The 27,002-nt window shown below is 41.2% G+C and overlaps 1 protein-coding gene across 1 annotated transcript; it reads left to right on the forward strand.

Moving 5' to 3' along the window:
• Window positions 1-1,915: 1,915 nt before the first annotated feature.
• Window positions 1,916-26,965, forward strand: dnaja2a (DnaJ heat shock protein family (Hsp40) member A2a). The gene is made up of 9 exons (XM_073070079.1): window positions 1,916-2,054; window positions 5,616-5,675; window positions 8,293-8,516; window positions 8,595-8,675; window positions 13,663-13,796; window positions 15,015-15,211; window positions 22,965-23,109; window positions 25,650-25,777; window positions 25,935-26,965. The coding sequence occupies exons 1-9, from the start codon at window positions 1,977-1,979 to the stop codon at window positions 26,124-26,126; spliced, it is 1,239 nt and encodes a 412-aa protein (XP_072926180.1). The 5' UTR covers window positions 1,916-1,976; the 3' UTR covers window positions 26,127-26,965.
• Window positions 26,966-27,002: the final 37 nt, after the last annotated feature.

Raw genomic sequence — 27,002 nt, forward strand, 5'->3', positions numbered from 1 at the left:
TTTTTGTTGCTCTTCGCAATAAACTAACGGAGATGGGAGTAGACTCTCACATGGTGGATTGGATAGTGGACTACTTGACAGATAGACCTCAGTATGTGCGGTTGGGAGACTGTAGGTCTGACACGGTGGTCAGCAGCACAGGAGCGCCGCAGGGAACCGTACTCTCTCCGGTCCTGTTCACCCTGTACACATCAGACTTCCAATATAACTCGGAGTCCTGCCATGTGCAGAAGTTCGCTGATGACACGGCCATAGTGGGGTATGTCAGGAATGGACAGGAGGAGGAGTATAGGAAACTGATACAGGACTTTGTGATATGGTGCAACTCAAACTACCTGCGTCTCAATATCACCAAGACCAAGGAGATGGTGGTGGACTTTAGGAGATCTAGGCCTCATATGGAGCCAGTGATCATTAATGGAGAATGTGTGGAGCAGGTTAAGACCTACAAGTATCTGGGAGTACAGTTAGACGAGAAGCTAGACTGGACTGCCAACACAGATGCCTTGTGCAGGAAGGCACAGAGTCGACTGTACTTCCTTAGAAGGTTGGCGTCATTCAATGTCTGTAGTGAGATGCTGAGGATGTTCTATAGGTCAGTTGTGGAGAGCGCCCTCTTCTTTGTGGTGGCGTGTTGGGGAGGAAGCATTAAGAAGAGGGACGCCTCACGTCTTAATAAGCTGGTAAGGAAGGCGGGCTCTGTCGTGGGCAAAGTACTGGAGAGTTTAACATCGGTAGCTGAGCGAAGGGCGCTGAGTAGGCTACGGTCAATTATGGAAAACTCTGAACATCCTCTACATAGCACCATCCAGAGACAGAGAAGCAGTTTCAGCGACAGGTTACTATCGATGCAATGCTCCTCAGACAGGATGAAGAGGTCAATACTCCCCAATGCCATTAGGCTTTACAATTCTACCGCCAGGACTTAAGAACTTTTTAAAAGCTATTATTAATGCTTTTTGAGATAGTGATTTAGATGCATATCATATTTTTTACTGAGTTAAGTATTGTATGTAATTAGTTTTGCTACAACAAGTGTATGGGACATTGGAAAAAAGTTGAATTTCCCCATGGGGATGAATAAAGTATCTATCTATCTATCTATCTAAAACCAGCTGTTGAGTTAAACAAGCTTTTCTCGTCTGTCATCATGGACCAAATGCTTGCCACAATATTGTAGGTGCAATAGATGTACAACTTGAATTGTGAAGGCATGGAGGGCCAATCCAGATGAAAGGTGTTGACCAAAGTGTCAACCATTCACTTCTTTCCACGGACGCTGCATGATCCTGAGTTTCTCCAGCATTTTTGGTTCTTGCTCCAGATTCAATCATCTGCCGTTCTATGTATCTCCAAAGAAGGTAATGTTGGTAAATGGCATCACAAGACACAAAAATCTGAAGGAACTCAGCAGCTCAGGCAATATCTATGGAGGGAAATGTACAGTCAACGTTTTGAGTTGAGTCCCTTCAACTGGTCACTTATATGGGATTACTATGCTGGTAAAAAGGATTAGTGCAGATGGGTACTTGATGGTCAGAATGGACATGGTGGGTTGAGGGGCCTGTTTCTCTGCTGTGAACTCCATAACTTTTGTTGTATTATCCTTTTGCACCGATACTTGTATGCAATATTTGTGTATAATTATATAAAACAACCGCATGATATTTTTCATTACACACATACAGGATTAGCATCATGTGCCCCTAATAAACGTGAGTACCTGCTCATCTGTTACAATATGCATATCTGCCACTTTTCTGTAATCTATTTGCATGTCCACAACAGGTATGACCAGATTTGAGTCCTTCCGCAATGACCTCCCTCTATTCATGAAGCGGCTTCTCTCCCCTCCCCCTCCCAAGACACGCCGATCCCCGATGACGTAAACGCGCTCTATGTGAGGAAAGGAGCAACGTCACTTCCGCAGCCTGTCTACTTGTGACCGGTGCTCGAGCGCCATCCTCTCTGTCACGATGGCGTCGGTAGCTGACACAAAGCTCTATGATATTCTCGGGGTTCAGCCTGGCGCCACGGAGAACGAGCTCAAGAAGGTCGGTAACCATCAGGGTGGAGGGGAAGTCAGAGAAAGCGGTGAGGATGCAGCAGCTCTGGGCGGCCGACTGAGCCGGCGCCGGTCAGTTAGTGGGGGTGGGGAGGGGAGGCGATGACTGGCCGGGAGGGGGGGGGGGGGGGTTGGGCGAGGGGAGGGAGGGAACAAGCAGAGGCCTCGCCGGCTAGGCCGCGATGGAGGCCCCGGCGTCAGGTAGGCGGGCTGCCCGCTCCGGAGAGACTTCCCTCTGGATGCGATAAATCCGGCGCTGTCGGCGGGAGGAGCGAGGTGCTCCCGTCGACAGTCGCGGCCGTGATGGGGGCTTGACGGAGTAGTGAGGGGTAGAGGTGGCAGCTCTCTGCCCGGCCTCGCAGTAGAGCGCTTGGTGCGGATTTGGAAGGCCGCCGGGCTCGCTGCTGAACCCGACACCACGACACCATTTTGTTCGTGTCGTTGTCGCCGCAGAGGTTGAATCCTGTTGGCTCCCACACTGAAATACCGGTGACTGCGGAGGCCATTTGCAGAGATGCCGTGATCACCAGACCTGACACAATTGGTCGCTGGAGCTAAGTTACGCCTGTTCTGGAAGGACACAAGGAAACTGAAATTATATTCTGCTGGCATTATGTTTTAAGTCTGATGCGATGACAAACAGTATTAACATAACGTCTGACATCGTATTTTCACTTTAATGATTGCTGAAAAGAAGCCTACAGCTGAATGACATGCGAGACAACAATGTAGCGTAATTTCTGGCTTATAAAATGCATGCTATTTAGTAATTGTAGTTGGAGCTACAATCCATTAAAATCTAAACGCTGATGTTTGTAATTTCCCCACCACTGCACCTTACTCTGAAGTTTTTAGTCCAATCATTGAATGTTCTCTACAGAACTGATATATTGCTGGGTGACTGAAAGAAAGTGTAATAAGGGTTCCCTTGTTACCTCTCCTGATTGTCAGAACGTAATTTACTGCTTCAGTCATTATCCTTTGCTGAGTTAGCTGATCTTCAAGATCTCTTTTGAACCTGAAATTTGTGGTGTGAAATTATTTTTTTGATGATCCTGGATATCCATGCATGGAAACATTTGTAGAATCTTCCATTCTGTTAGCATTTATTGGTATGGTTCTTATTTTTCAATTGCTGCAGTCTTTTCAATAGTGAATTAGCAATTTTGGTAAGGCAGACAATTGGGAGAAACACCATGTAGTTTTTTTTTAATTGATGTTTTAACATACTTCTGAACTAAATATGAACTAAGTGTCCTTTCTGATAGAAGAGTGAGAAAGAACTATGTATAAATATTCTGGGAAGGAGATCGGAGACCACTAAAATGTCTGGTTAGGTTTGAAGGTTCACTGTGTGAGCTGGAATTAATGAGAAATGAACTTTTATCTGATGGAAATACAAGTCCTAACACGTTCAGGATGTAGGTGCTACTGACAAGCCTAGTATTCATTGCCTTTCCTTAATGCCTTGACACAGTGGTGAGCTAATATTTTCAGCTGATATAGTCCTTCAGGTGAAGAGATTTTCGCTGTTTTGTAGTGATTCAGGGGTTTGACATTCCTTCCCACACTATCACTCTGGTATTCCGTGTCCTTTCTTCATCAGATAGAACATTTTTTTCTAACAAAACATTGTTTCTCTCCTTGTCACCTGTAATTCTCCTGTTTGTTGTTGATTATTGCAGTAGAATTGGGCAACCTCCATCTTCGAGTACTTTGAACTTTGTTTAATTAATCCAAAATTGCACATATCCTACCCCGTGCCAACTGTTTATCCTTCATAACCGTTGACCTCATAGATCTGGGTGTCTATCACTTGGGTTCTTTACCTACTTTATTACCCAAGGTATTCTTTACTGGTCCGTAATCTTTGCCTTGGTGATTCAAATACTCATCTGAGATACCTTTAATGTTGTGTAAGTCTCTGATTCGATCACCCAGCTATATATATAGTTGTAGTAAGAGTCCCAGCACCAATCTCTGTGATATCACTAGTTTAAAGCTTCCAATTACAAAAAAAGAAATCTGCTTCCTGTTCCCAAGTCATTTTTGGAATTTTGGATCTGATCTGTCATCTTCCTTTGGATCCTATTGTAATTTACCTTGGACCCGTTTTCCACGTGAGATCCTGTCATATCCTTTCCTGCAGTTCAGGAATTACCTCAGAGAAAATTCCATCCTCTGACAAAATCTACCATGCATTTCCAGTTTTTTCTAGTTTGCCTGATGCTCTTCCAGTTGCTGTTATTCAGTCATCTGTTAACTAATCCTGTAGTTAACAAATGAGAAGGTACAAATATCATCCAATGATATCTTCATTTGACCACAAAATATGAGCAGGAATAGGCCATTTCTCTCATTGAGTCTGATCTGCCATTGAGTTGTTGCTGATTTTCTTCTACCTATAACCACTAATCCTCTACCAATCAAGGACCCATCAATCTCTGCTTTGTATACACTCAATAGCTTAGCCTCCACAATACTCTGTAGAAATTAATTCTGCGGGTGTACCACTCTCTGGCCAAACAACTTCCTCCTCCAGGTTTTAACGGGGCATCCTTTTATTCCAAGCTGTGCATCTAGGCATCTGGTAGGTTATTTTCTGATGATTTGTATGACTTTACTAGCATTGAATTGACAGTCAAGCTACTTGATCACTTTGAAGGGGACATTTTGTTTAAAATGGTACTTTTTATCATGGAGCAGTAGATAAGTTATAATGGGAAATATTAACTTAGTTCTACATGTCCTATTAAAGCTTTAGACTTCCTCTCAAACAATATCTTCCATTTAATGACATCAGCCCACCCCACCAGTACCAATAGCTTTTCAAAGGGGTCATTTGCTCTTCCTTCTCCATCACTCTTCACACAGGATATCTGCTATCTCGTCCCTTTCAGCCAAGGTCCAAACTTTAAGTTGTAGCTTTGTGGTGTATGTTGTATGAAGTGGAGTTGGCAGCATTGAGTATGCATTGGAAGTTAAAAAAAAAAGTGTTAGCAGGCTGAGATAGCAGAATCTGTGGCAGAAGGACCTGAGTGGATAATTTGGAGTGTCCGTCCTTTGGCTTGAAAGTTTACTGCAGCAACCAGGCCAGATTCAATATTCCATGTATTGTAGATGTTCTTTCAAGGCTGAATTTGGTCTTGACTCTATCTCGACAAGATGTGGTTATCCATCATACAGTATGCTAATGTGACCTGTATACCTTTGGGAGTAGTATGCAGAAGGGAAAGAGATGCTCATTGATGTACAATTTTTTTAGAGAACACCATTTTGTTGCTTTAGTATATGATTGCACTGATATGTACATATTGTTGCGGTGTGGTCTTAAATTGTAATTTTTAATACTCTATTTGACACATTCTTTGGGTTTTTTTGTGAATTGGATTTTTCCAATATTTGCAGTATTGTCAGTTTTATTAATATACAATGAACATTAAGAACACAAGTTTGCATGCATGTTTTTAACAAGCAAGTTAATGTGCAAGATACTGACTAAATTGAATATTTTTGTACCAATTTATTTGTTCTGTACTTTATTTTTAAGGCATACCGCAAGTTGGCTAAGGAATACCATCCAGATAAAAACCCAAATGCTGGTGATAAGGTAAAGATCAGCATTATTTATTTTTTAACTGAAGATAAGGTAAGATGAGAAATATTAGCCATTTGGCCCATCGAGTCTTCTGCCATTTCATCATAGCTGATCCATTTTCCTATCAACCCCAATTTCCCACCTTTTTTCCATGCCCTGACTAATCAAGTATCTATCAAACTCTGCCTTAAATATACCCAGTTACTTGGCCTTGACAGCCAGCCACCTGTGGCACGAATTCCACAGGTTCACCCCTCTATTCTGAGGCTATGCCTTCTGGTCCTGGACCCTCTCACCATAGGAAATATCCTCTCCACCCTCCCCTTTCTGAATTCCATTGAGTACAGGTCCAGAGCCACAAATGCTCGTCATATGATAAGCCTTTCAATCTCAGAATCATTTTTGTGAATCTCCTTTGAACTCTTCCTTAGATAAGCGGCCCAAAACTGTTCGCAATACTCCAAGGTACCAAGTGAGGTCTGACCAGTACCTTATAAAGTCTCAACATTAGTTTCTTGTTTTTATATTCTAGTCCTCTTGAAATGAATGCTAACATTGCATTTGCCTTCATCACCACCATCTCAAAGTCCTTTCACACTTAAAATTTTTGAATATTCCCTCTTTAGAAAATAGTCAACCCTTTCATTTCTTTTACCAAAGTGCATGCCCATACACTTCTTGATACTAATCCATCTCTCACTTCTTTGGCCATTCTCCTAATCTGTCCAAGTCCTTCGGTAACCCCGCTTCTTTAAAACTACCTGCCCTTCCACCTACCTTTGTATAATCCGCAAAGCCATCAATTCCATCATCCAAACCATTGACGACATATAAAACAAAATGGTCCCAGCACAGACCCCCGTGGAACACCAGTCACCGACAGCCAACTAGAAAAGGCTCCCTGTCTTCCTACTCTTTGCCTCCTGCCAATCAGTCACTGCTTTATCCATGCTACTATCTTGTAATATAACTTGTTAAGCAGCCTCGTGTGGGACCTTGCCAAAGGTCTTCTGAAAATCCAGGTACCCAGTATCCACCGATTCCTGTGTCTATCCTGCTTCTTATTTCTTCAGAGTTCCAACAGGTATGTCAGGCGAGGTTTTCCTTTAAGAAAACCATACTGATGTAGGCTTGTTTTGTCATGTGCCTCCGAGTACCCCAAAACTACATCCTTAACAATTAAATCCAACGTCTGCCCAACTACTGGGGATGTGTTGTATAAAGGCAGTCCACTATCTGCACCAGACGTCTGCGCTGATTTTACAGTCAGTTAAAAGAACGTGAGCGTAGGTTGGATGAATTCCTATAACTATTAAGGAACTAGTAGTTTTATATTACTATTGTAATTTTGGTAGTGTTCTGATTTTTTTTCAATATATCATTTAACTACAAAATTTGTTACTCAGTTAAACAGTTAACTTTTTATACCTTTTTTGTTTATTTCCATTAAACTTTGGCTAATTGGGGCAGATTTGACTGTTCCTGAAGTGTCCCAATTAACCAGAATCTACTGTACCTGCCTGTGTATTCACTTTTAAGTTAATTTTTACTGTAGCTATACAGTGCAATTAGGTAGAAAAGTGCTGGACAAAATGCTGTTGGTGTTAGCTTCATGGCTTATTTAAAGCAGGTTTTTATACTATGCTGTAAAAATTAACATTTTCATAGCGAAAGGCTTATTTGGTGTGAAATGATTCTATTGTTCCATGTTTGTTTGGTATTCCTTGTATTTTCCTGCTACTGTTATACAGATGTCCAATGGATTAATTGAACTCTATCCCATGGGTTTTTGGTTATACATTTGGAAGTTGGTTACTGTATTTTTGCAACCACACTTGTGCTTAAAAACATGCCTTTTAATGAGACCATTTGCTGGAGCACTCGTCACTTATAAAATCTTGTTTTTAGCTGGGGCATTTATTTCATGAGTAAATTGATTAATGTTCCTTGTCACAGCAGAGGTCAGAGAGGGTGCCAGTTACGCTGCTGGCATTCAGGGCAGCAGTGAAGGTCCTCCATCTCTGTCTTTGGTCATCAAAACCAATTTTGGTCTTGGTGGTATTTGGGGCTTCTTTTATTGTGTCAGTAGCTTCCTCTTGGTTTTCACTACTGTCATGCAGGTTCCAGGTGGAGACTCAGGAATGCCATCGCACACAGATATAGAAGTATTCTTCATTGCTGTTTCCATAACAATTTTGTTTTACCAGTCAAGGTTGTTTTAGCCCTGAGCTTGAACCCCCCCCCCAAACCTGGAGGAATGGTGGACCACTCTTAGTTTGGCCTCTACCCTTTGACCTGTTTGGCATGGGTGACTGTACTAAGATTCGAAGCATATGGCCCTGACTCCAGCCAACATAGTTCTCCTGGTTCTTGAAGCACATGAGCCTTCAGACCCTACAACAAACTTGTAGTCCTCTTGGAAGATGGCAGAAGTCGGGGCTTGTTTTTGGGGAAAACTGTCATGAGTGAAAGTTTCCAACGCAATTACTTGTAATATTATTAGCAGCGTTTTCACTGTAATTTAGCATTTAATAGTAAATGGTGAAGCTCAAGTTTATTTGGGAATGTTTAAATTGCTTTAGCTTTAAGATTACTCAAATAATTACTCAAATGTTTTTGTCATCTACAGTTTAAAGAAATAAGCTTTGCTTATGAAGTTTTATCGAATCCAGAGAAACGGGAACTTTATGATCGCTATGGTGAACAAGGTCTACGTGAGAGTGGTGGTAGCGGAGGTGGAATGGATGATATTTTCTCACATATCTTTGGCGGAGGTCTCTTCGGGTTCATGGGCGGTCAAGGTAGAAACCGCAACAGCAGACGAAGGGGAGAGGATATGGTACATCCCCTCAAGTGAGTGGATTTTTAAATTATTTTTAAAGCTCTCTTGGTGTATCTATTACTATGCTAATTTTTTTTCCAATTTAACAGGGTTTCTTTAGAAGACTTGTATAATGCAAAGACAACAAAACTACAGCTGAGCAAAAATGTCCTATGTAGTTCATGTAGTGGGTAAGTTGTATATTATTTAAGAAATATGCAAGTTTAAGCTAGAACTGTTTTAAATCTTGGATTTTTAAAGCCTGTTTTTGATTAGAATAAGGCAGAAAAGCCTTACCACAAACTGCAATTGGCCAGTTTTAGGGCTGGGATACAGTATTGTCAAGGTGACAGAGCTTGGTGCTCTTTATTTAATATGCTGGGAACAAGAAGGTAGATATCTGACAATTTTGAATTTGAATTAAGTCTATATTGCATTTCTTTACAATAGCACCAAAACATGAGGCAGCACGATGAAGTTTGTAAGGAGACTTAATTGCTGCTCTGAATTTCAGCAATAAACTTCCCATTTATACTTTTCAAAGAAAATTTCATAGAAACATAGAAAACCTACAGCACAATACAGGCCCTTCGGTCCACAAGATGGTGCCGAACATGTCCCTACCCTAGAAATTACTAGGCTTACCTATAGCCCTCTATTTTTCTAAGCTTCATGTACCTATCCAAAAGTCTCTTAAAAAACCCTATCGTATCCGCCTCCACAACTATTGCCGGCTGCCCATTCCACACATTCTCCACTCTGACTAAAAAAAAACTTACCCCTGACATCTCTGTACCTACTCCCCAGCACCTTAAACCTGTGTCCTCTTGTGGCAACCATTTCAGCCCTGGGAAACAACCTCTGACTATCCACACGATCAACGCCTCTCAACATCTTATACACCCCTATCAGGCCACCTCTTATCCTCCATCGCTCCAAGAAGAAAAGGCTGAGTTCACTCAACCTATCCTCATAAGACATGCTCCCCAATCCAGGCAACATCCTTGTAAATCTCTTCTGCACCCTTTCTATGGCTTCCACATCCTTCCTGTAGTGAAGTGACCAGAACTGAGCACAGTACTCCCAAATGGTGTCTGACCAGGGTCCTATATAGCTACAACATTACCTCTCGGCTCCTAAATTCAATTCCACGATTGATGAAGGCCAATACACCGTAAGCCTTCTTAACCACTGAGTCAACCTGCGCAGCTGCTTTGAGCGTCCTATGGACTCGGACCCCAAGATCCCTCTGATCCTCTATACTGACAGGAGTCTTACCATTAATACTATATTCTGCCATCATATTTGACCTACCAAAATGAACCACTTCACACTTGTCTGGGTTGAACTCCATCTGCCACTTCTCAGCCCAGTTTTGCATCCTGTCAGTGTCCCGCTGTAACCTCTGATAACCCTCCACACTATCCACAACACCTCCAACTTTAGTGTCATCAGCAAACTTACTAACCCATCCCTCCACTTCCTCATCCAGGTCATTTATAAAAATCATGAAGAGTAAGGGTCTCAGAACAGATCCCTGAGGCACTCCACTGGTGACAGACATCCATGCAGAATATTACCAGTCTACAACCACTCTTTGACTCCTGTGGGCGAGCCAGTTCTGGATCCACAAAGCAATGTCCCCTTGGATCCCATGCCTCCTTACTTTCTCAATAAGCCTTGCATGGGGTATCTTATCAAATGCCTTGCTGAAATCTATATACACTACATCTACTGCTCTTCCTTCATCAATATGTTAAGTCACATCCCCAGAAAATTCTATCAGGCTCATATGGCATGACCTGCCCTTGACAAAGCAGTGCTAGCTATTCCTAATCATATTGTACCTCTCCAAATGTTCATAAATCCTGCCTGTCAGGATCTTCTCCATCAACTTACCAATTTCTGACCACTCACTGGTCTATACTTTCCTAGTCTGTCTCTACTCCCTTTCTTGAACAAAGGAACAACATTCGCAACCCTGCAATCCTCTGGAACCTCTCCCGTCCCTATTGATGATGCAAAGATCATCGCCAGAGGCTCAGCAATCTCCTCCCTCACCTCCCACAGTAGCCTGGGGTACATCTCATCCGGGCCCGGTGACTTAGCCAACTTGATTCCTTCCCAGTACATCTTCTTTCTTAATATCTACATACTCAAGCTTTTCAATCTGCTGCAAGTCATCATTATTATCACCAAGAGCCTTTTCCATAGTGAATACTGAAGTGAAGTATTCATTAAGTACCTCTGCTATTTCCTCAGGTTCCATACATACTTTCCCACTGTCACATTTAATAGGTCCTATTCTTTCACGTCTTATCTTCCTGCTCTTTGGTTACTTGTAGAATGCCTTGGGGTTTTCCTTAATCCTGCCCACCAAGACCTTCTCATGGCCCCTTCTGGCTCTCCTAATTTCCTTCTTAAGCTCCTTCTTGTTAGCCTTATAATCTTCTAGATCTCTAACATTACCTAGCTCTCTGAACCTTTTGTAAGCTTTTCTTCTTGACCAGATTTATTACATCCTTTGTACACCAAGGTTCCTGCAACCTACCATAACTACCCTGCCTCATTGGAACGTACCTATGCAGAACTTCACACAAATATTCCCTGAACGTTTGCCACATTTCTTCCGTTCTTTTCCTTGAAACATCTATTTCCAATTTAAGCTTCCAATTTCCTGCCTGATGGCCTCATAATTCCCCTTACTCCAATTAAACACTTTTCTAACTTGTCTGTTCCTATCTCTCTCCAATGCTATGGTAAAGGAGATAGAATTATGATCACTGTCTCCAAAATGCTCTCCCACTGAGAGATCTGACACCTGACCAGATTCATTTCCCAATACCAAATCAAGTACAGCCTCTCCTCTTGTAGGCTTATCTACATATTGTGTCAAGAAACCTTCCTGAACACACCTAACAAACTCCACCCCATTTAAACCCTTTGCTCTAGGGAGATGCCAATCTATATTTGGAAATTAAAATCTCCCATCATGACAACTCTGTTATTATTACACCTTTCCAGGATCTTTCCCTACCTGCTCATTGGTATCCCTGTTACTATTGGGCAGCCTATAAAAAACATCCAGTCAAGTTATTGTCCCCTTCCTGTTCCTAATCTTCATTCACAGAGACTCCGTAGACAATCCCTCCATGACGTCCACCTTTTCTGCAGCCGTGACACTATCTCTGATCAACAGTGCCACGCCCCCACCTCTTTTGCCCCTCTCCCTGAGCCATCCAAGTCTTTGTAATGGCCACCACATCATATCACCATGTACTGATCCATGCTCTAAGCTCATCTGCTTTGTTCACAACACTTCTTGCGTTAAAATAGATACATCTCAAACCTTCGGTCTGAGCGCATCCCTTCTCTATCATCTGCCTATCCTCCCTCACACTCTGTCTCCTATATTTCTCTATTTGAGAGCCAGGCACTTCTTCCCCAGTCTCTTCTGCTTGGTACCTGAGAACATTTCTATCACATACAAACCTTTGATTTCTGTCCTCACAAGCAATCCTCGCATGACCTTTATCCTCCTCTACATCAACATCTGCTCTAACACTCTGGTTCCTCTCCCCCTGCAAATCTAGTTTAACCCCCCCGGAGCAGCACTAGCTAACCTACCCGCAAGGATGTTAGTCCCCTTCCAGTTCAGGTGCAAGCCGTCCCATCGGAACAAGTCCCACCTTCCCTGGAACAAAGCCCAATTGTCCAGAAACATGAAGCCCTCCCTGATGTACCATCTCCTTAGTCACGTATTTAGCTGCATTATCTTCCTATTTCTAGCCTCACTAGCACATGGCACAGGGCGCAATCCTGAGATTGCAACCCTGGAGGTCCTGTCCTTCAACTTTGCGCCTAACTCCCTAAGCTCTCTTTGCAGGACCACCTCCTTGTTCCTATCCACGTCATTGGTCTCTGCATGGACCACGACATCTGGCTGCTCACCCTCTGTCTTGAGAATACTGAGAACTCAATCCAAGATATCCCAGGCCCTGGCACCAGGGAGGCAACAGACCATCTGAGATTCTTGATCTCTCCCACTGAACCTCTTATCTGTCCCCCTAACTATCGAATCCCCTATCACTGCTGCTCTCCATTTTTCCTTCCTTCCTTTCTGAGCTGAGGGTCTAATCTCCGTGCCAGAGACGCAACCACTACAACTTGTCCCTGGTAGGTCGTCCCCACCAACAGTATCCAAAACGGTATACTTATTGCTCTTCCTGCCTATTCCCCTTCCCTCTCCCGACAGTCAACCAGCTACCTGCCTCACAAGTGATCCGAAGTTCATCCAGCTCCAGCTCCCTAACTCGGTTTGTCAGGAGCTGCAGCTGGATGCACCTTTTACAGGTGTAGTCATCAGGGACAATTGTGCTGCCCCTGACTTCCCACATCCTGCATATGGAGCACTCGACTGCCCTAACTGCTGCCTCTATTACCTACTCCCTAAGTTAATTAAATTAATTAAAGGAACTTACCCAGCTTCGCCTCACTTGGAGCAAGCTCGTCCTCAGCCTCTGCTCGCCGAAGCTTCTCAAGCCAAAGCCTCAAAGCTCCACTCCTACCCTGAGCCACTCACACCACTGGCCGTTCCTCTTCAATTAACTGTCCTTTTATTTGTCCCTGCCAATTACTTCATGAGCCCTTTGCTCCTCCTCCTCTTGCTGCAACGGTTTCTCGATCACACTGTCCCGAGTACCCGCTGCATGCACCTTTTTAAAGCATGCTCACCTCAGCTGCTTCCCAGCACTCAGCGCTCTCACAAGCCCTTCACTCCTCCTCTTCCTGTTGCAACGGTTTCTTGATCACGCTGATATATGTTTTAAGATGAAGTATTCTCATTAAAATGTACTGGTGATGAGATGTACTTCTAAGGTGGTAGTTTTCAACTAATTAGTAAAAGTGGCCATTTGTTAATTACATACAAGCACAATGTTAATGTGGTGCTTATTTTTCAGCAAGGTTTCTGTTTTGGTTCAACAAAGTGTTATGAAAAATTTAATCTTTTATGCCCAAGTATTCTTCGCATCCTTTTTTAGATCTTAATTGCCATGGGCTATTCCTTCACAATTAAACTGGAATAAATTTGCCTATATTTTTGTGAATTTTTTTGTCAATAAGCACATTATCTAAATCACACACAAAACATTTATTTGTTGTATTTTTTCTAAACAGTCAAGGAGGCAAGGCAGGAGCTGTTCAAAAGTGCAATGTTTGCAGGGGTCGAGGTATACGGATCATGATTAGACAGTTAGCACCAGGAATGGTTCAGCAGATGCAGTCTGTGTGTACTGATTGTAATGGAGAAGGTAAGTCAAGTTTTACTGCTGACAAATACCACGTAGAGATCAGGCTTTCACTTTTTTTTAAAATGTGCAGGATGTGATATATTTGCCAGACTGAAAACATCTGAATTTGATAATTGAGGAGACAACAATTTTAATTAATTTTATTATATATTTGTTAGGTCATGAGAACTTGGTCTTGACTGTAGTGCTGTAAATGTAAAGATAATTTGTTGTGCTGGATTGTCTCATCCATAACGCTTAACAGGAAAAACACTAGGCTGATGGATAGACTTTTTGCTAATGTAGTAAAGTGGTCAGATAATCAAGATTTTGAAAAGTGCATGTCACAGGAGGGTACTGTTAGTTATCTGAATTATTTTGTCTTTACTATCTTGTGTCCAGTGCTTATTAATTCAACAACAGCCAGAGTTTTCAGATAAGAATGCATAATAACGAAGCTTACTCTAGTATTTGTGACTGAGGAGCCTAATAACGGTAAGTTGTAGCAAACCATAAGACATCTGAGCCTCAGTGATGGGTTCTGTGGATCTATCTCCCAGTCACTAGCTTTACAGCATGCTTAATGCTGTCAAAGCTCTTTGTTTCCTTGATGACTGATCAATGTCATTTAGTGGCAATTGGAATTAGCCTTACTACTTTTAAATTTACAAGATATTACTTATAGCCATGAAAATAAAGGAAACAGTCTACATTTCCATTTTTTTTGTCAATTTGAGTGATTTTCAAGTGAATAGGCTTGAGCTCATGGCTGCAGAGTTCCATCTGGCCCTCCACACAGTATTGGTACTCTGTGAAACCAGTAGCCAAAGGTTCGTGTATTTGGCCTTGTGGATGCATCTAGATTTAGAATTATTTTTAAATTACTTCATTTCTAATGGTTTGTAAGTGTGTGTGGAAGCACTTGAGAATTGTTGGTTAGCTTCATAGCTGTCAAAGTTAATGCTGGCTTTCAGAGATCTTCTGAGGACAGCTTCAGTGTGCCATTGGAACCATATCACCACTCAGGTGCTTTGAACTGTCTGCACGCAGCAAGCTTAGTTTGATAAAGTTCTTTGAAATAGTTTATATGCATGTATATGTGGTATATCTTTTATATTGCAAAGTCTAATTTTCAATATTTTCTTAATGTAAACAGTTATCTGATGACATTTGAATCCTTTGAAAGGTTGCTTTGTGAGACTGTTTCCTAACTTGTGCTATATTTTGGGACTATTACAGGTGAAGTTATCAATGAAAAGGATCGATGCAAAAAATGTGAGGGGAAGAAGGTGATAAAGGAAGTGAAGATTCTAGAAGTTCATATAGACAAAGGCATGAAGCATGGACAACGTATTACATTTAGTGGAGAAGCAGACCAATCTCCTGGAGTGGAACCTGGTGACATTATCCTTATACTGCAGGAGAAAGAACATGAGGTGTGTGACTGCAAGTTGAAAGATTTGATGCTACTTTTTATTTTTGTGTCAAAACTTAATGTTGTGGTCAAATGATTTTGAAAGAGTTGACCTAATGCCTAAAGAAATCCTGATACAATTTACAGTCAGTTCATTATTGGGATCAGGGAGAAATCATTTGATTCCGTATTCTATAGTATATTGGAGAGTGTAATAGAGGTTCTCCTGAATTTTGCATGGATTGGGGTGTTTGGCCATGATGGGTGTTGTCAAAATTGGATTGCTTTGGGGTGGAGGAGTGACCTGATGGAAGTTTATAAAATTATGAGAGGCATAGATAGGAAAAAATTATGTGGAAATGTAGACAGTGTAAAATTTTCAACTGGAAATGCCATTATTATCCAAACTGTTTCAATACTTGGCTGGGCTAAGACCGAATTAAGACTTACATTCGTTATTTCTACCTGTATCAAGTGATCAAATAAGAATTTTCTTCCCTCTGTAAAGTACCACAACCTGAAGATACAAGGCAAGGAAACACATTTGTGTGCTTTGAATAATTAATTCACCCTTGATAGTTTTTTGAAAACTTTTAAATGATTTGTGCTTCAAACTCACAAAGTTGTAATTTCTGGAAGAAATCCACAGTGCAGGAATTAAATGGGCTAGTTACACAAAAAAAAAACTCAAATTCATAAACTACTGGAAGATAAATGTGCCCATTTGCTTTGCAAACTTTCTCTATCAGCTTGCAGTCCAAAATTTTAACATGCTTTTTTTCTAAATTCTTAAGTGGAGTTAAAAGTCTAACATAGACAAAGCCCTCAAATCATTGAGGTACTTTGTCTCATGAGTTCCAGGCAGTTACCGTAGATTCCGGACTACAGAGCGCACCTGATTAAAAGCCGCTGGCTCTAATTTTAGAAATAAAATCAATTTTTTAATTGTAAAGGCCGCATCGGATTTTAGGCCGCACCGGATTTTCGGCCGCAGGTGTCCCACGTTGTAATATGAGATATTTACACAGAAAGATATTACACGTGAGGATTTTTTTAACTTTTAATTAAATCCATATGGTAACAAAAACAAATACATATTGCAAATGCTTTTTTTCGAACCGTGCCCGTACGCGGCTACTTTTAAATATACGTTGCGTATACTTCTTTACTGAACAACATTCCAATATCTCCTAACGACTGGTAAAAAAATATATATATTGCAGCCTACCAGGAAAAGTTATTGATCACCTTTAACTTAAAAGCAGAGTTCGCTCAGATCCAAAGCCGCTCGCGTAATGCGCTCCCCCCCTCCTTTCCGTTTATCGCAAACCGGCATTTTCCCACAAGACACCGCGAAACCGGGTGTGACGTCATAGCATCCCGCGATGTAGTACAGAAAACAAATATAGTTTAAACTAAGTAGGCAGCACAATGCTTCGAGTGTTTTCCATGTTGATGAGGGTGAGTACAAATGACTGATTTACAATAATTTAATTGTGAAAGTGCGCTTGATTTATCGTACAATTTCATTGGACCTCTGTGAACTACTCATCAATTTTATTGGTCTACTGTTATGAGGCAAAATGTTTACGAGGCGGCATGAAAAAAATCATGCATTAGCCGCTTCGGATTATTGGCCGCAAAGTTCAAAGCTGTTCAAAATGTGGGAAAAAAGTAGCGGCTTAAAATCCGGAATCTACGGTAACATCTGTAAGCCATGTTAATTATGTCACTCTTCTCCAGCTTTAGGTTATTTAAGAAATGGAAAGCAGCATTTTCAGATATTACTTATATTTTTACATCCTTTGCAACAAATTCCAAATTCCTGTCTGGTGGGAAGGGCTCCCTACGCAACTCCCTTGTCCACTCGTCTCTTTCCCCCCATCCCTTCCCACCGATCTCCCTCCTGGCACTTATCCTTGTAAACGAAACAAGTGCTACACCTGCCCTTACACTTCCTTCCTCACCACCATTCAGGGCCCCAGACAGTCCTTCCAGGTGAGGCGACACTTCACCTGTGAGTCGGCTGGTGTGGTATACTGCGTCTGGTGCTCCCGGTGTGGCCTTTTATATATTGGTGAGACCCGACGCAGACTGGGAGACCGTTTCGCTGAACACCTATGCTCGGTCCGCCAGAGAAAGCAGGATCTCCCAGTGGCCACGCATTTTAATTCCACGTCCCATTCCCATTCTGATATGTCTGTCCATGGTCTCCTCTACTGTCAAGATGAATCCACACTCAGGTTGGAGGAACAAAACCTTGTATACCGGCTGGGTAGCCTTCAACCTGATGGCATGAACATTGACTTCTCTAACTTCCGTTAATGCCCCTCCTCCCCTTCTTACCCCATCCCTGATATATTTAGTTGTTTTTTTTTCTCTCTGCCCATCACCCTGCCTGTTCTCCATCTCCCTCTGGTGCTCTCCCCCTCCCCCTTTCTTTCTCCTGAGGCCTCCCATTCCATGATCCTTTCCCTTCTCCAGCTCTGTATCACTTTCGCCAATCACCTTTCCAGCTCTTAGCTTCATCCCACCCCCTCCGGTCTTCTCCTATCATTTTGCATTCTCCCCCCCCCCCCCCCCCCCACTACTTTCAAATCTCTTAGTGTCTTAGTGTCTCTCAGTTAGTCCTGACAAAGGGTCTCGGCCCGAAACGTCGACAGTGCTTCTCCCTATAGATGCTGCCTGGCCTGCTGTGTTCCACCAGCATTTTGTGTGTGTTGTTTAAAATACTCCAAATGTAGTCTAACCAGACTTTTATCGAGCTGCAGCATTGCCTAGCAGCTTTTGAACTCCATATGCTGCTTTGCAAACCTGTCAATTTGTTTAGCAACTTTGAGGGATATATTGAAGTTGATGCCAAGATCTCTGTTCATCCACTCTGCTAAGAATCCTACCATTAACCTGTATTCTGCCTTTGTGTTTGACCTTCCAAAGTGTATCACTTCACATTTTTCCAGATTGAACTCCATTTGCCACTTCTCTGCCCAGCTCTGCACCCTGTCAATCTCCTAATGTAACATGCCAACCTTTACTTCCCCATTTAAGTCATTTACAGTGCCTATAAAAAGTATTTCCCCCATTCTCCAGAAGCTTTCCTGTGTTACTGTTCTACAACATTGAATCACAGATTTTATTTGGCTGTTTTAACACTGATCAATGGAAAAAGACTCTTGTGTCAAAGTGGAAACAGATCTCTACAAAGTGATCAAAATTAATTGTAAAACATAAAATGATTGCATAAGTGTTCACCTCACCCCCCATAATATGACACACCAAATCATCACTGGTGCAGCCAATTGGTTTCTGAATTTACATAATGATCTGTTATTGGGACTCTGTGCAGTCAAGGTGTTTCAATTGATTGTAGTAAAAATATACCTGTATCTGGAAGGTCCAGCTGCTGGTGAGTCAGTATCCTGGCAAAAGCTACACCTTGAAGACAAAATAACACTCTAAGCAACTCCAAAAAAAGGTTACTGAAAAGTCCAGAGATGGATACAAGAAAATTTCCAAGTCATTGAATATCCCTTGGAGTACAGTTATATCAATCATCAAGAAATAAAAAGATTATGGCACAGCTGTAAATCTGCATAGAGCAGGCCATACTCAAAAACTGAGTGGCCATGCAAGAAATTGAGTCGTGAGAGAGACCACCTAGAGACCTATGACAACACTGCTTTAGTGGCTGAGATGGGAGAGGTTGTGCATATAGCAACTGCTGCCCACATGGGTGAGTGGCAAAGAGAAAGCCACTGTTGAAATAAACTCTCATGAAATTTTGGCTAGAGTTTGCTGGAAGGCATGTGGGATGCTCTGAAGTCAGCTGGAAGAAAGTTTTATCATCTGATGAAACCAAAATTGGGCTTTTTGGCCAACAGACTAAATGCTAAATTTGGCATAAGCCACACCCCACATGTTGTCAAAAATACGCCATCCCTGCCGTGAAGCATTGTGGTGGTTGCATCATGCTGTGGGGATGCTTCACGGCAGCTGGCCCTGGAAGGCTTGTGAAGGTAAAGGGTAAAATAAATGCAGCAAAATATGGGGAAATCCTGGAGGAAAACCTGGTGCAGTCTGCAAGAGAACTGCAACTTTGGAGAAGATTTGTTTTCCTGCGAGACAATAACCCCAAGCATAAAGCCAAAGCTACACAGTAATGGCTTAAAAACAAAAGTTGATGTCTTGGAGTGGCCAAGTCAATGTCTGGATCTCAATCCAATTGAGGATTTGTGGCTGGACTTGGAAAGGGCTGTTCACTCACGATCCCCCATGCAGTTTGACAGAGCTTGAGCAGTTTTGTAAAGAAGAATGAGGAGGAATTGCAATGTCCAGATGTGCAAAGCGGAGAGAGACCTATCCACACAGACTTAAGGCTGTAATTGCTGCCAAAGGTGTATCTACTAAGTATTAACTTGAAGGGAGTGAATACTTAAGCAACCAATTCTTTTTTTGTTATATTTGTAATTTATTTAGATCACTTTGTAGAGGTTTGCTTTCACTTTGACATGAAAGAGATTTTCTGTTGCTCAGTGTCAAAAAAGCCCAATTAAATCCACTGCAGTTCAATGTTGTAAAACAATAAAGCATGAAAACTTCAAGGGGGATGAATACTTTTTATAGTTACGGTAAGAAAAACACAGTGGATCCTAGAACAGATCCCTACAGGACACCAGTAATCGCCAATCTCCGGGTAGAATACTGTGCAACTACTGCCACACTCTGCCTTCTGTGGGCAAGCTCATTCTGAATCCACGGCCAAGTTTCCTTGGATCCATGTCTCCGCCCTAATATGGAGAGCCTTGTTGAATGCCCTACTAAAATAAACACTTGATGGCCACTTTATTAATGCAATATCAATTGAACCAATCATGTGGCTGTAAGTTCAGTTGTTCAGAGCAAACATCAGAGTGAAAGATGTATGTAATTCAAGATTGTTTAGTCATTTTCAGTGTAAAGGAGAATGAATTAATTTTACTCCAGATTCGATGCAGCGTGAAGAACATATTAAATATAAATACATAGATAATATATGCATTGATTGTACATCCATAAAGGGACGCTGGGTACACCAGTGTCTATACATAAGGTGACAGATTGGAAATGATAAAGCTGTGGTGGGTGGGTTAGTGGGTGGAGGTGTTGATCAGCCTTACTACTTAGAGAAATTTACTGCTTTTGATTCTTGTGGTTCCGGTGCAGATGCTATGTAGCCTCATACGTGACGGGACTGAGATAGACAGGCAGGGTGGGTGGGATCCTTCATGTTGTTAACTAGCCATTTTCTGGCATTTTCCATACCATGCAGTGATCCAGCTTGTTAGGATGCTCTCTGCTGCACATCTGTAGAATGACACGTGTATAGTCCAGATCTCTTCAGCCTCCTGAGAAAGTGGAGGTATTGGTGAGCTTTCCTGATTGATTGTGGCTTTTCCTAAGTGAATTACTGTGGAATGATTGTTGGTACTATACAGGGTGGCTTGATTATCTTAGAATCTGCTGATCTCCTGGGATTTTCACACACAAGTCTCTAGAGTTTACAGAGAATGGTGGAGAAAAATAAAAAGTATTCAGTGAGTGGCAGTTCTGTGGGCAAAAATGTCTTAGATGAGAGAAGTCATCAGTGGTGTGCAGAAGAACATTTCTGAATGCACAACACGTCAAACAAACCTTGAAGTGACTGGGCTCAGCAGCAAAAGACCATGGACATACACGCAGTTGCCACTTCATTAGGTACAGGAGGTATGTAATAAAGTGGCCACTATATACTCCACATCCACTGCTTTACCTTTGTCAGTTTGTTTAGTCACTACCTTCGATCATGCTCATGAGGTGCTCTCTCCTCTCATAAGGCCATGCTAACTATCCCTAATGAGATAATGTTTCTCCACATGTTCTCATATCCTGTCTCTGAGGATCCTTTCCAAAAGTTTGCCCACCACTTAAACTCGCTGGTTTATAATTCCCATGGTTGTCCTTATTATTTATTTGTCACCCTTCAATCTTTTTGTACTACTGTGCCTAGTGAAGATACAAAAATTATCACCAAAAGTACAGCAATCTCTTCCATTGTATTAAGGGGTATAGCCCATTCAACCCTTGGGATTTATCTGCCCTACTGTTTTTCCCAAAAGTTCCAGCACAGCCTCTTAATTTTGACATGTTCCAGCATATTAACCTCTTCACTGTTCTCACATTCGTCATTGTCCCTCTCATTAGTGAAGAATGAAGCTAAGTATTCTTTAAGGACCTCTCCTACCTGCTCTGACTACAGCCAGATTTCCTCTTTTATCCCTATGGATTGGTCCTACCCTCACCATAGTCATCCTCCTATTCTTCACATGTGTATAATGCCTTGGAGTTTCCCTTAATCCTATTCAACCAAATCCTCATATCCCCTTCTATCTCTCCTAAGTCCCTGGCTACCTTGTAACAAAGGAGCTCTGATCTTGCGTCCTAAATGTTAAGTGAGATTCCTTCTTCCTCTACTAAATTTTCATCGTCTCTTGTCAGCCACGGTTCCTTCACCATTCCAATCTTTCCTTGCATCGTGAGGACAAACTTATCCAGAACCCCATGCAAGTGCTCCCTAAGCAATCTCCATGCATCTGTAGTACGTTTATGCGTTCATCTGTTTCCAATTTATGTTCCCAAGTTCCTGCATAATAGCATCATAGTTTTTTATTACTGGCTCCATAATCAGCTGATAGGCATTTGCCCCATCTAGACATTCAGCCTATTATAATATTTTTTGATGGGTGGTGTTTGGCCTCTGGCTTGATGCAAAACTTGAAAAGTCAGAACACTTTTAGAAGAGAATTTAGTCAGTTATGCTGCTATTACGCAAGGCCCTTCTTTACAGATTCCATACTGGGGAAAATATCCAGAATCATGTTGAAATTGCTTTATTCATTCTTGTCCCGCTGTTCTCATCCAAAACTTGTATTGTGGATAAGCAGTCTGTCATAACTTGCTTATTTCCCACGAATTTTGTGTTGTATTTAAAGCAAATGTAAAAATACTGAAGCAATTCACTTCTGATTAGTATTGATACATGAACTCAGATTTTACTCAAGCACAATTCAATTAGTGACAAAGTATAATTATCATGAATAATTGCTTTATATTTTCTGTTTATGGAGGAATCAGAAAATGCTGAAAAAGCTTGGTTCATGTGGCTGTTGTAACATTAGTTTTGTGTGCAACTATGCATTCCCTTAATACAATTTTCAAAGAAAAGTAAATAATCTTGCAATGTCAGTGTTGTAAACTGATTTGATGCATGCAGTATTTATTCTCATATTGAAATTGCTTAAGATAAAGCCAAGGCAATTGAATTATATCTCAAAAGTAGTGATGCCTGCAGTGGTGGTTTATCAAATGAAATGAAATCCTATATTTGTTTCTTTTATAATGAATTGAAATTTGAAATTATACACAAAAATACACAAAGCACAGCTGTGGTGCACTGATGAAAAGCGAACAGCTACAAATGTTGGAGATATGAAATAAAATAAGTAAAGGCTGGAAATATTCTGGTCCGGAAGTTTCTGTAAAGAAAGGGAGAACAGCATTAATATTTTGTCAACTTTGAATATATTGTCTGCTTCTCTGCCTGTAGATGCTATCTGCCACTTGAGTATACCCAGCATTTCACTTTTTTTCTGGAGACTGTTTATCAAACTGTATCATACCTGACCTGTTACCATTTACTTCACTCTTAAACTGGTGATGCTTCTTTATAGGACCACTAAAGACAGTTATTGTTTTTCTAGGTATTTCAGAGAGAGGGAAATGACCTGCACATGACCCACAAAATTGGTCTTGTTGAAGCACTCTGTGGTTTTCAATTCACATTCCAACATTTGGATGGTCGGCATATTGTTGTGAAGTATCCTCCAGGAAAAGTTATTGAGCCAGGTACCAGTGCAAAAGTTACTGATATTTTATATTTACTGATGTTCAATTGGTATATGGGTTTTTATTGAATGATTTGTGAAATGACCATTGTAAGTATTCTTGTGTTAAAGTTGCAATATAAATAGTCACTTTTACACCACCTTTTCTGTGGAGATGACCACATCTAAGGAGAAATCATACAAGTTTTCAAAGGTTCAATTTAATGTCAGAGAAATGTATACAATACACATCCTGAAATGCTTTTGCTTCGCAAAACATCCACGAAAACAGAAGTGCCCCAAAGAATGAACGACAGTTAAACGTGAGAACCCCAAAGTTCCCCTCCCATGCGTAAGCAGCGGTAAGCAACAATCATCCCTCCCCCACTAGCAAAACAAAAAGTGCACCTGCTACTGAGCACAAGCGTGATCTAAGCAATAGCAAAGATACAGACCTTGCAGTTGCCCCAAAGACTATCGCAATTCATCCAGCATTTGGCAACCCACAGGTTTCTCTCTCTCCCTAATAAGGGAGAGGGCGGTGTCCCCCATTTTCACAGCGAGCTGGAGACAGAACAACAACAACCCGCTGGTTTACGATGTTAAAAAGTCTGCTTTGTCGCTTTTTTTTTTTACAAGCTCTGTGCCCAAAGTTCACAAAGATCTCAGGTCTTCAGGCCCACAGTGAAAGATTTTCCAGCCTCCCTGATGACACATGAGTCTCCTGCCATGACATTGACCCTCGATCCGCCTGTCTCCAGAGCCTCGAGATCTTAGGCTTCCGAACACTAGGCCACCTCTCAGGCCAACTCCTTAGTGTGCCGGACATCGACCAGTCCTGAAACCCCGAGAACGGGTCCCATTACCACAAAGAACCAAGTCAGCGTGTAACTCCATGTCACGGTCTTCAAAAGAACCCTGAAAAGGAAAAATAAAGATATTAAAGATGGAAATAGAACTGTTTCCAGAGATGCAAGTAAAGGAGTCGCTGTTTAGCGCCATCTTAACTCCGCTTCCGTCCTGATTGTTCCTTTGTTCCCATAACACTGGAGGTCACTTAGCCGATCTGGTCTCTGTGGCACTTAGCTTGCCCATCAGTCCAATCTTCCCCGTTTTTCTGCCTGCACCCTGTTCTCTCTCAAAGTATTCATCAGCTGTTCTCAACTTATCCTATCATCCATCTACACAAGGAGCTATTTACAGTCACAATTTAACCTATGACTATAAAGTCAAATTTAAAATGTATAAACTGGTTCACTGAGACTCTGATGCAATAGCAGAAATAGCTGGTCTACCTTGGGTTCATGAGGATATGGTATAAAACTTGTATGCTTTGTTTCATTAGTCATCTGGACTCTGCTAAAAGTACTGTATGCAGTGACATCATGGCTCAGTTTGTGCTATGATAAGTTTCAGAATAATGGTATTTGGGATTTCCTTGTTTCTTGGTGCCAACGTATTTAGTTTCTCTGGGGATACTTGCTACTGGTATATTTGTCTTTCTTTGTTTTACCATTTAGTCAGAACTCAATGCATTTGCAGAAGAAATTATCTCATTTCTTGCAACATAAACACGGAGCCCTTAGTGTCCATAAAGTGTGTACTGACCATTGGGCACCAATTACACTAATCTCCATCAGATACCTGTGGATTCTGATACTTCCACCACATTCCCCTTTGCAAATTTGAAAGCACGTAATCTCTACCAGTGGTCAGGTGTGGGTCACTGGATTGATCAAGCAACAGCTCTACTAACTGTGCTATTGTGCAATCCCTAAAATCTTATCATAAAATCAGAACTCTTTGTCTGAATAGACATGAGAAATGGATGCAGGGTGGTGGAATATGAATTAGATAAAATTGAATGACCAACAGGATGAAAATCCTCAACTAAGTGAGTTTGCAAGGTATCTTTAAATAACATCAACTTGTGCAAAGAGGAATGTGACACAATTCTAGTCCTTGATGAGGTACCATTAAGTAATTAAAACTGATCTTGAACTACGTTAATGAATCCCTGCTAGAAAGTTATTATCTAATAAGATCTAGATCCTGTTAAATCGCCCTGTTTGGATGTTGTATATTTGGCTTTTTGTTTTGTTGGGGGTACTGTCGCTGATGGGTGAGTGTTAAAATAAGGGCAGTTGTAAGCTTGAGAAGTATGTCTTCAGTTATTATTTGACCAGTGACATGTAAAGAAAAAAATGGTTTGGTATCAATTGTGCTGTATAGTAGGATTCATCCTTAAAGATGAATTGATTCATGGTTGAGTGGGAAAACTGAACTCTTGAAAAATCAAATTTGTTCTAGTATCCAAATGGGATTGGGACTAATAGGTTTTCTTTTCTGTATTCTTGATAGCAAATGAACACTTTGTCACCGAATTGACTCAAATCTGTGTATAAGTGTTTGCAGGACTGAATGATTTGTTTTCACTGATCTTTAGACATGTTTAGTTATTCATTGTAGTTTTTAACACTTAGTGGTATTCCATTCGTCATACAAATAAATTTCTTATGCCTTTTATCATTCTGTTAAACTTGGATGTTCTTTCAACCGTAGGTTGTGTTCGTGTTATTAAAGGGGAAGGAATGCCGCAGTATCGTAATCCGTTTGAAAAAGGAGACTTGTTTGTCAAATTTGATGTTCAATTCCCTGAGCATAATTGGATTAACCCTGACAAGATAGCTGTAAGTAGGAAGTTTGAAAATTAATTTGGTGGTTTCATTCTGTGAGTCAGTCAGATTTTCTGCATCTAATATTGTACAACACTAAGTTTTATTTAGAGAAGCTTTTTTAAACCACTTATGAAAAATGAAGTGTAAAATTAATACTTTTTGTTTTCAGGAACTGGAATATCTACTCCCAGCTAGGCCGGATGTCCCTGAGACGATTGGTGACATTGAGGAGGTTGACCTGCAGGAGTTTGACAATACACGTGGCTCGGCCGGAGGGCACCGGCGGGAGGCCTACAATGATAGCTCTGATGAGGAGAGTGGCCATCACACTGGCCCTGGTGTACAGTGTGCTCACCAGTAAACTTTGATAAAACACTTGCAAAACATGTTCTGTTCAGTTTTGGATATTTTCAGGTTTCATCTGATTTTGCTAAGCCAAACTGGACTTTGTCACAACTCAATCCAGAGGAACTCTGATGGACATCTCTTCGCTGTATATGTAACTTTTAATTATATTTACTGAATGTATAATTTAAAGTCAACTAACCATGGCACAGTGTGAGGTGCTCAATTCTTTTGAGGCCATGCAGGGGAGCAGCTGGTGAGAATTAAACGTATATCACAAATTTGTCCTTGTATCTCTGCTCTTTTTTTTAAAGGAACAAATTTCTGTACATTTGCTTTCTGCTGCCATTTAAAAAAAGTTTTGATGTTTTAAGGCCCTTATTTGTGTACACTTGATGTATGGGCTGTAATCACACGAGCTGCTAACATAAATAGTAAAGCATTTAGTGATGCACATTTCTCCAAATAGCTGCATGTCAACCCAAGTGGAACCTCATCCATAAGTTTAAGAGCTTCAAAAAAAAACAATGTGGTAATAAGATTCTTTTCTAGAATCTTAGTTCTGTGGTTAAGTAATAAATTTAAATGGCAACAGTGGAACATTTTTTTTATTCTGAATCTGTGCTTGTGAGCAGGGCCCATTCTGTTTGCTTTATAAAGCTTGGGCAGTGTTTATTTTGCTTTCTTTTTCCTTTCCCTCCCATTGCCTTAAATTCTGGCAAAGTCTTTGGACCATGCTATATTGTAACACTGATAATGTTTTATTTCCATTTTCAAGCTGTTATTTCTGAAGTCCAAAATTGAGTAATTTGTTAAACTGTTCGTTCAAATTAAAAGGTTTTGGAAAAGTTACAATCATTTGTATGCACTGTTAAATATATGGCTGGTTTAA

This window comes from Hemitrygon akajei, chromosome 17 (genome assembly GCF_048418815.1).
Source record: "Hemitrygon akajei chromosome 17, sHemAka1.3, whole genome shotgun sequence".
Taxonomy (NCBI): Eukaryota; Metazoa; Chordata; class Chondrichthyes; order Myliobatiformes; family Dasyatidae; genus Hemitrygon; species Hemitrygon akajei.

What these genes read in the sequence shown, in the direction of transcription:
- dnaja2a (XM_073070079.1), top strand. Translation starts at nt 1,977, where the DNA reads ATGGCGTCGGTAGCTGACACAAAGCTCTATGATATTCTCGGGGTTCAG. An exon ending in ACCCAAATGCTGGTGATAAG is followed by an intron (nt 5,676 to 8,292) that starts GTAAAGATCAGC and finishes TGTCATCTACAG; the next exon opens with TTTAAAGAAATAAGCTTTGC. An exon ending in AGGAAAAGTTATTGAGCCAG is followed by an intron (nt 23,110 to 25,649) that starts GTACCAGTGCAA and finishes TTTCAACCGTAG; the next exon opens with GTTGTGTTCGTGTTATTAAA.